Source organism: Marmota flaviventris, chromosome 13 (genome assembly GCF_047511675.1).
Source record: "Marmota flaviventris isolate mMarFla1 chromosome 13, mMarFla1.hap1, whole genome shotgun sequence".
In the NCBI taxonomy this organism is placed as follows: Eukaryota; Metazoa; Chordata; class Mammalia; order Rodentia; family Sciuridae; genus Marmota; species Marmota flaviventris.
The window spans coordinates 77,134,997-77,145,692 of record NC_092510.1 but is presented as its reverse complement, the minus strand read 5'-3'; the positions used below and the strand labels follow the sequence as shown (position 1 = coordinate 77,145,692).

The window sequence follows — 10,696 nt, the reverse complement described above, 5'->3', positions numbered from 1 at the left end:
CTTTTTTATAAAGCTTTATTTTATTCATTTATTATTTATATGGTGCTGAGGATTGAACCCAGGGCCTCACATGTGCTAGGCAAGCACTTTAATAGTGAGCTACAACCCCAACCCCAGATCATACACTCTTTATTTCTCTTTTTAACTTAGGTAACTACTGTTGAGTTATCTTTACTTGCAACTCTTTTTCTTTTTTTAAATGTCATCTTGAGTTTGCTGTTAAACTTCCAGTGCTTTTAAAAAATTATGTGTTGTAGTTTTCACTTCCAGAATTTTCTTTTGGTTCTTTCTATAGTTAGTATTTTTTTTTTTTTGCAAAGATTTCTTGCTTGTTTTTTCATATGAGCTATTTAAAAAATAATGAATAGTTATAATGTCTACTTGAAAATTCTTATTTATTGCATCCTTTGAATTATCTCATGATCAGACTTCATTTTGCTTGATTGTGTGTTATTTTGTGATATCTCTTGAATATTGTGAATGGTACATTGTAGAAATTCTGGATTTCATTTTTTTTTCTGGTTATTTGTTTCTAGGTAACCAGCTACTTAAGTGGGTTAGATCAAGGACAATGTTTATTTTGGTATTGACCTTATGATTTGTGCTGTGCTTAATTGGACAGGTTTCCTCTTGTTATTAGTTGTGGCAGCTTGAATTCTGTGGGGTGGAATCATCTGAATGCTGGCTTACTTACAGGTCTGATAGTAGTATGCTTGCTGTTGGCTGGGGTCTTAGGATATAACTAAAACAACTGTGTGTAGCTACATAACAACATGATGGCTATGTTCATAGAATGAGGTGGTGAGAGAGAGGGAGTGTGTGAACTTGAGATTATCTTGATGAAGAGCATCAGAATCTTTAAGGGACCAGTTGGCAGACTTCTTTACAACTGTAAATCCAGCAGATAAGACACTGTTCTGAAGGTTTATATGAACATTTTATGTTGAAAATAAATGGGAGTTGCTATCTGGTTGTGTAAGCATGCAAGCTCTCATAATATCACAATATCAGAATACAAAGACAAGATCTGTTTCCCCATCGAGAATATCATGCCTCAAGCTATTTCATAGTTTTCAGGTGTTTGCTACAGGACTCTCTTCATAGCTTCTTTAATCTTCTTATTCCTTAGACTTTTTGGATGTTGGTGTTATCACTCCATAAAATAGCCTGATAATCTCACCAGACATATTTGTGTCCTTTTATTTTGTTTTCACATACATAAAAAAGGCTAAACCATAAAATAATATGGTTACTGTCCAATGGGAGAAAGACTGCCTTCTCAATTTGCTATATATCATTACTTTCTGTAGCAGTTTAACCATTTCTTTCTGTCTCAATATTAAATGAAATAGGTTTGTACTTCCTCAAGCTAGTTCACGTTTTAGCTGTCTTCTTTTTCAGCTGTTGCTATGCCATGGCCCTTAAGAGAAGAATGCAAAGAATTCCACCATTCCACAAGTTTTTGGTGCATTATTATCCCATTTGTCTATTTTCACTTTTGTAGTTTTTTACATTTTCTGCTTCTTTTGGCCATATTTATGATATACTTTTCCTTTCCTTGTATATGAAGATACTTTAATGTTTTCTACCAGATGTTATATAGTTTTGCTTTCAGACCTTAAATATTTAATCGGTCTTAAACTCACTGTGGTCACAGAGTAATGTATAGCTTTAATTTGATTTTATTTCAATATTAGAAGGCCATTACTAAAGCAAAAATTATTAAATAGTTAGTTGATCATTCCCTACTGTTTGTAATGTAATCTTAAATCAAATACCATTAGTTTAGGATGCAAAATTCCACCTAAACTCAGATTTTTCTACTTGCTGTATATAGTCTATTGCATTGATATATCTGTCTTGAACTATGCCAATGGTAAGATATCAGAATTACTGTTGTTTTTTATTGATCTTGTCATTTGGCTAAGTAAATATGCATTTCTTATTCTATCGTCGTCTTGGCTATTCTTGATTGTTACTACTTAATCTCAATTTTGGGGTAAACTTAGAAAATTAAAAAAAAATCCTCAAGTATATTTTGATTGAAATTGCATTACATTCATATAGAGAATTGGGATGAATTTGCATCTTTATTCTTGAGTTTCCTCACATAAATGATATTTAGTTGCCCAGCTTATGAGAGGTTTTGTGCAGTGTTAGTTTTAGTGAATATTTATATTTTTCTTCAAAAATTCCTTGTGCAGTTTTTATTCATGGGTACTTTATACTTTTTGTTAGCTTTTGTTGTTGATATCCTTCTCCTTTTCCCCCACCCCACTTCTCTCCTTTTCTTTCCCACCCCATGGTACCCCACCTCATGGTACTGGATATTGAACCCAGGGATGCTCTACCCCTGAAAACTTATCTCTAGCCCTTTTATTTTTATCTTGAGACAGTTTCTCACTGAGGCTGACCTTGAACTTATGAGGCTGCCTCAACCTCCTGAGTAGTTGGAGTTACTGGCATATATCACCGTGACCAGCTTCCTAATATGCTCTCCAAGTATGTTCTCTAACCATTTGTACATGTTGCAAAAACTACTATTGAGTTTTACATATTGATCTTGTGCTTGGCAGCCATGTCAGTGACTCTTATGAATTTAAATTTTTTCTTTTTACAATTTTTTTTCTGACTTTCTACATAGACAACCTTTTCAGTCAGGATTGACAATTGTGTTTCTTTCTCTGTAGTCTTCACACTTCCTGTCACTCCCTTTCTCCTTTATGCCTTTCCTTATTGTCTTCCTCGTGTGCTCCCTATCGTACTATTTTTCATTTTTCTTTCTATTTTTCCTTCTTTCACTTACTCTCCTTATCCTATCTTCCCCTCTTCACCTTTCTTTGGAGGGTCTCTGCAACGTTGAATATAAGTTGTAAAAACAGGCATTCTCTTCTTTTTTTGGAACTTTAAAATAATTTGTGAATTGTAAGTTTTCAATAAATAAGTTTTATGAGGTTAAGGAAATCTTCTGTTTTTAGTTTGCTAAGTTATTTACATTTTATAATTATGAATGAATAGGGAATGTTATTAAAATATTTTTCTGCATTTACTGAAATTATAATTTGTTTTTCATTCTCCAATTAATATTATCATGAATTGTACTATATTATTTTTTAATGTTAAGAATTCCTTGCATCTTGGAAGAAACCCTATTTTATTGTTAGGTATTGTTGTTTTGTAGCTTTATAGATTTTGTTAGGATTTTATTTAGTATTTTTCTGTCTATGTTCATAAGTGAGATTGTTCCATAAGTTTTCCTGTCTTATATTATCCCTGATCAGTTTTTGCTTCAGGTTTATATCAGGCTTATAAAAGGTAGGGGAGCTTTCCATAACTGCTTTGTAATGTTTTATGAACTAATTTGTATGTCATAGGGGTTGGATTAGAATCACTGGACCTATGAAAAAAATTATCATTTTTTTTTACTGAGGTAAAAGTACATATAACCTAAATTTTACCATCTAATCATTTTTAAGTGTACAGTGCACTGATATTAAATGCATTCATAATGTGATGCAACCATCACCAGTATCCATCTCTATAACTCTTTTCATCTTGTAAAGCTAAAACTTTGTACTTATGAAACAATAACCTCCCTCCTTTTATTTCTCTGATTCTGGCAAGCACCTTTCTACTTCCTCTCTTTGGTTTTTTACTTCTGGAATAGCCACTTCATACTAGTAGAATCATACAGTATTTGACTTTTTGTGACTGTCTTATTTCACTTAGCATAATGTCTTCAAGGTTCTTCTATGGAGCCTTTGTCAAAATTTCCTTCCTTTTAAGCTGAATGATATTAAGTTGTATGTATACACCACATTTTGCTATTCATGTATCCATTGAGAAAAAACTTGCGTTACTTCAGTGTTTTATATTGTAATAATGCTGTTATGAATATGGATATCTTGGGGATCATGCCTTTATTTATTTATTTATTTATTTTTGGTGTGTACTCAGACGTGGAATTTCTGCTTTATATGGTAATTTCATTTTAAAGTTTTTGAGGAACACTCACACTATTTCCATTGTGGCTGTATCATTTTATATTCCTACTAATAGAGTACATGGGTTCCAATATTTCCACATCTCCACACATGATACTTTTGTTATTTTGATAGTAGTCATCTTTATGGCTGTGAAGTACTAGCTCATTGTAGTTTTGATTTGCATTTCTTAAATGATCAGTGATACTCAGCATCTTTCCTGCCCATTTTGGCTATTCACATGTCCTCTTTGGAAAAATGCCTATTCAACTTCTTTGCCCACTTTTTATTTGTTGTGTCTTACTAAATTTTTAAACTACTTATTAGTCTTCTACCTGTAATTGGATTTCCTTATTTACTCATTTTTCTAAATCTTTAAGCTGGATTCTTAGAGCATTAATTTTCCATCCTTCTTGTTTTCCAGAGTATGTATTTGACCACGTACTTCCTGATAAACACAAATTTTGAGAGTAATTTTATTATCATTAACTTTATAAATATTTTAAAGCTTCCATTATCTTCTTTTTAACCTATGAATTATTTAACAGTGTTCTTTTTTAAATTCTCACTTTTTTTGTTTCATCACTTTTATTGGTCGTGTTTCCAGAATTCAATATGTCAATCTTTCAAAATAATCAGCTGTTACAAGAAGAGTTTATATGTTAGTTCTGATTGTGCAAATACTTGACATAGGAGACCATTTTTATAAATATGCATGTTTTCTTATAAGAATTCTTTAATAAAGAAAATAAATCTCCATATATCTTACAGCAAATTTATGCATTTTCATTTTCCCATTCATCATGTTGGGTTTTACATTTTAGCATGTCTATCACATCCAACAAACCAAATTACAATCTGCAGCTGCTTCTAACTTTCAAATACTACTGATCATTTACACAAATTTCTATATTTAAGAGTCATTTTTCTGGGAGGGGTTCTTTTTGAAATGAATTTATAATGTATGTTGTATTGTGAACATGGGTTGTGGTTTGAATGTCTTTGGTATTCATTGAAACTTGCTTTATTCCCCCCTAATGCATCCTCAGTTTCATAAACATTTTATTGCATTTAAAACATTTTCTACTATGCAAGCACATCCCCCCCAAAATTACATTAACTTTTAAAGATGGGTATACAAGGGCCCTAAAATATTTGCATTCAAACTCTCTTATCATCTTTCATGCTGTATCTATTCTTTTGATCTTGTTTTTAAGTCCCTAATTCATTCATTCTTTCTTTCTTGTACAAAGCTAGTGACAGTTTAGATATATCTATGTATTTAGCAATTTCCTTGTTTACTGTATTTTCATTTTAATTTCATTCTTTTAGCTTAGGGAACTTTTTTTTCTAGGACTATCTGTATGGTAAAAATCTTTTTCTTTTTTCCCTAAAATGTCTTTATTTTGCCTTCTCTCATGAAAGTTTAATTTGATATAGAATTCCCAGTTTTTAGTTATTTATTTGGATAATTTGAAGAAATTATTCCATTGACCTGAGGTTTTGTGTTCATTGCTGACTTTTTTTTATTTTGAAGCATCTGAGTAAATAAATGCTATTATATGATATTAATATATAATAAGATCATTTACTATTAAGAGCAGAGTGAGCTTCAGTTTTAAAAAACTGGAATAAGTATTCAATGTGGGAAGCATCATGACTTTCTTAGACCAATTTCCAGGTTTCCTTTTAGGCATTTATTTTTACCATTACATTTTGCTTATTTATAAACATGCTTCTATACTTGTATTTACTTTTTTAAAGTGAATTATTTAGTTGTAAGCCTTATGTAATCATTGTTACATATTATAAAATGATGAATTAAAACCACCTTTCATAAGTTTCAGATTTTAAAATCTAAATAAGCCTGCAAAATTTAACTACAAAACCTAGGCTGTATTGCACATACAAAAAACCAGAAAGGTATCTGCTTTAGATGGGATCTTATTCTAGGTGTTATCATTTTACTCTTTATGTTTTAAAGCTAATAAGTAAATACTTTATTTTATAATTTGGTATCTTAAAGAAGAGATGTAAGGCAAATACCAATGTCATAATATACATATAAAAGCATGTAGTTTTGTACACATCATGTATTTCTACATAATCATTCTTATGACTTCACTATTATAGTGAGACAACTAGTTTAAAAACATGGTAAAATTTTCTATCTTAGTTCAATAAAATCTGTTTTGTTTTATGACTCTTATATAATTATTTTGGTATTTTCATTGGGATTGTATGTTTGCCTTTTTGTTCCTGAATACCATTCCGCTGTATGAGAGAGTAAAAGACATTAAGATTCCTAAATCTTCATGCATTTCTCACGAAGACATCATTCCTTCTGAATTTAGATTATTATATTATATAGTCTTTGCCATCAAATTGTCTTGATTAATGTCTTAAGTAATTTATTTCACTTGTTATTCAGTCACTGACTTTTTCATTTTTGCTGTCTCTCAACACTTGGAAATTTTAACTTTTATCAGGAGCATAAAATTCATACTCTGTAGGCCTTTCATCACTAACACCATTAGTAATACAGCCTACATATTAACACCTGTGTTCTGTAATCACCTGAATTATTATTATGATATAGCCACTGTCTATTTATGTTAGCCTTACCCAATAGTAACTCACATTTATAAAAATGTTTGTCACATATCTGGTGTGAGAACATGAGTAGCATGGAATAGTACTAGTTCATCTAACTTATAGATTTTTGAATTAAATTCAACTTATTTTTTATTCAGGTTCCAGGTCAGAAAAGGCTCCAGAAAATGTGATTATGTAACCTGATTTTTTTTTGCTTTCCTTCATGTTTTTTTCCATATTATTTATTTATATATAATAGTGGAATGCATTACAATTCTTATTACATATGTAGAGCTCAATTTTTCATACCCCAGATTGTATACATAGTATACTCACACCAATTCCTGTCTTCATACATGTACTTTGGATAATAATGATCATCACATTTAACCATCATTAATTACCACATGCCCCCTCCCTTCCCCTTCCACCCCTCTGCCCTATCTAGAGTTAATCTATTGTAACTTGATTGTTTTAAGGGTAGCAGTGTTATAAGGTTTATAGGCAAATATCTTGTGGATATATGAATGGCATCATCAAAACTTCTTGGCTTTAATTGTATTCAAAAAGTATACTTAAAAATAAATGCTGTAGGAAGAGTCAACTTTAAAGCCAAATGATAAAGTCTATACAGTCTGATATGCCTGGGGAATCACTAGTTCTGTCAGAAATAGCCAAAAACACAGGAATGACCACAATCAACAACACATCATATCAAAGAAGTTTCTTGTTTTCTCATTTCCTTATTATCTTAGAATTTGATTCTAATACATCTTCTTATCTATTTCTTTTCTTCACTTTCCTTCTCTGCTTGTGCTCATCCCCCTAGGATTAGCAACTGAAACCCTGACAAGAGTTCAGTATAGGAAATTAAGTTTCACAGGGACCATTAAAATTTATCTCTTGTAAAAGTTATAAATAACCTATTAAAAAGTTTTCCCTTTTAAAATAGTAGAACTTTTTCTTAAACTAAGTTTAAGAGTATTTATAATGATATCATTTAGTGTCCAAATTCTGTCCTTGTCTCATTCATGGATACAAAATTCATTCAAGAAGTGTATTCCTGACAGATTAATGATATAATTTTTTGTATACCATATTATGGAAATATGAAACATAAAGAAAAAGTAAAAAAATTTGTTAATTATCATATACCCATCAACTAGATTCTACCATCAATATTTTACAGATTTGCTTATATCAGTCTGAGTGTCTATCTCTGTAACTCTCCATTAAGTCCAAGTCATTTTTTGGATACATTTCTAAGCAAACTGTATTACTTACACTTTTCTCTAAATAGTTTAGCATGTGTTTTTTTAAACTAGAGTTTAATATTTATTTAGATTTTCTTTTAAACAATTTCAATAAACAAATGTCAATATAAGAAAGTTCTGACAAATTCATGCCTGTTTCACTGAAACACCTATCAAGTTATAGAACATTAACATAAGCTCAGAAAATTCCCTCATGCCCCAGCCCAGGTGATACCTGAAATCACCCCTCACCCACAATGACAGCCACTATTCTGATTTTAAAAATACCATTGACAGGTTTTTATCTGTTCTATGACTTAAGTATGTGCCATTCTAAAAACAAAACTCTGTTTGCTGTGCAAAGAATGAATTGTGGGAAAACAAAAGTGAAGTTGTGGGAGAAAAAAAGTCTGGATTTAGGAAGCTTTTGTATTAGCATAGGTAAGACCATGTGACTTGGAATAGTATGGCAGCAATGGAGGTGATCACACTAAATTGTGCTGGTGGGTTGGATGGGCATTCCTGTGTGGTGCTATACTTCCCCCCAGTCTAGGTACTAAATTCAACATTTTAGTTCATGGGAAATGTAGAGTCTAATGCATGAAAGTTCCTAATTCTAGTAAACCATAGTTCATAATCATTTCTTCTTGACCTCTAAGCCCATCCTCAAATTATGCTACATTGAATAAATATAAAACATATAACAAGAAATGTAATAGAGATACATTATAAAACCTATATTAGAATAGAAGAGAAAGAAAGAATTTCTTCCTAAAGAAGTTGATAAAGTGGTAGAAAGATATCATCTGTGAAGTGTGGTGTAAAAAGATAGATTTGTGTTGGTAAGTAATATTGTAGGATAAATCTTTTTGAGAATTTTAATAGCTTTCCCCCCTGAAGTTAGGGCTCAAATGTTCATTTTCTTTAAAATCCATGTCGCTCTAGATTCCTTGCCATCAGAGTATTCACTATTTTATATGAAAAGAATATCCTGATCAGGAAAGGTTGGAATGGAAAAAGAAAGGATGTAAACTGTAAGAAGATTGGGTCTTTGGAAATGGTGGAAGGAGATGCTCCAGAGCAGCTGTGAGCAGGGATTTTTAAAATACAATGGGATTTTTAAAAATATTACTCTAGTATTGTAACTTATAAGAAACTCAACTAAAGGATGTTAAAATTGGTTTTGATTGCTGGATTCCAATCATGGTTCTTGCATTGTGAAGAATTAATCATGTGGACCTTAGTATTAGAAGAGTTGTGATGATTATTCTAATAGTTATAATGTGAGGCAGGCAATAGGTTGTATATTTTTTTATTGGATCTTTTTGAGAGTGGACAAATCCTAAGTGTGCAGCTTGATACATTTTCAAACATAACTCATAATTCAAGGTTCTTGTGGATTGGACTTTATATGAGCATTCCATGTTGAAAAGAATGGGAGTCCCATGTATGGCCTTACAAGCAGACTTTTTCTGTGACTATAAAATACCTGATCTGATCCTGTGTTGAGAGAATCACATGTTTCAAGGCCTTTCATATTTTTGTTAGATGCAAATATCTGTTCAAAATTTTCTTCACAGCATCTTTTACTTCCTTATTCCTCAGGCTATAGATGATGGGATTCAACATTGGGGTTATCACTCCATAAGACAGTACAATGATTTCATCAGATACTTTGGTGTTGTTTGACTTGGGCTTTGTGTACATAAAAAGGGCTGTCCCATAGAATAAGATCACCAGAGTCAGGTGGGCTGAACAGGTAGAAAAGGCTTTTTTTCTCCCCTCAGCAGAATTAATTTTTAGGATGGAAGAGAGAATGAAAATATAGGATACAAAAATTAACAGCAGAGGAATTACCAATAAAACAACACTTGCCACTGTCATAATAAGCACATTCATTGATATATCTGAGCACACAAGTTTTAGAAGAGCCAGGATCTCACAGGTAAGATGATCAACAACATTGTTACCACAGAAAGGCAACACCATTGCCATTACTGTTTGCACTAAGGAGTTCATGCAGCCTATGGCCCAAGACCTCGCAGCCAAGTGCATGTATAACACCTTGTTCATGATGGTGGGGTACCTCAGTGGGTTGCAGATGGCTACATACCTGTCATAGGCCATCACAGCCAGAAGGACACATTCTGTGGAGCCCAAGCCAAGGGTGAAAAACATCTGTAGAGTACAGCTAAGAAAGGAGATGGATTTTCTCTCTGACATAAATATAATAAGCACTGAGGGAATGGATGATGATGTGTAACAGATGTCTAAGAATGAAAGATTTCCAAGAAAGAAGTACATGGGAGTATGGAGGCGAGGATCCAGGATGCTGATGATAATGAGGAGACTGTTTCCTAGTAGGATTATCTTGTACATGATGAGGCAGAGAACAAAGAGAAAATGTTGAAGTTCTGGGTATTGAGAAAGCCCCATTAGAAAGAATTCAGTCACTGCAGAATAATTCCCCATCTTCATGTGCCCTTGTCATCTACAGAGTTCATATCAGGATGTGACTCAGGGGAATCTGAACTTTTGATGTATTATATCTAATCATTTCTCTTCCATTATTTATTTATTTTGATTTTTTAGACCATGTCCTGGAATCAGTAACAGCAGGGATAGTATATTAATTTTACTAATGATGAAAGAGACACTGAAAGATAGGTAATACTACCTAGCGTCAAATAGCAATGGAGACTTGGAATTGTGCTGAGAAGTGCCAGGCCTTTTATTATGTATAAATTTAAGACAAATTGCATTCAAATATATATACCTTAAAAAATCTTTATTAATGAATGTTTTGAAATAAAACTATTCTAATAAAGCTCATTCAAAATTAAAGTACCATGTAGATTTAGTGCT

General features: G+C 32.0%; 1 protein-coding gene across 1 annotated transcript; it reads right to left on the bottom strand.

Moving 5' to 3' along the window:
* Positions 1-9,364: 9,364 nt before the first annotated feature.
* LOC114081961 (olfactory receptor 13D1-like) lies at positions 9,365-10,309 on the bottom strand. Its single transcript, XM_027923447.2, has one exon. It carries the CDS (start codon positions 10,307-10,309, stop codon positions 9,365-9,367), a length of 945 nt encoding a protein of 314 aa, XP_027779248.2.
* Between the last annotated feature and the right edge of the window lie 387 nt (positions 10,310-10,696).

Bases quoted from the DNA above. Each gene is read 5' to 3' on its own strand.
- LOC114081961 (XM_027923447.2), bottom strand. From the start codon at position 10,309: ATGAAGATGGGGAATTATTCTGCAGTGACTGAATTCTTTCTAATGGGG.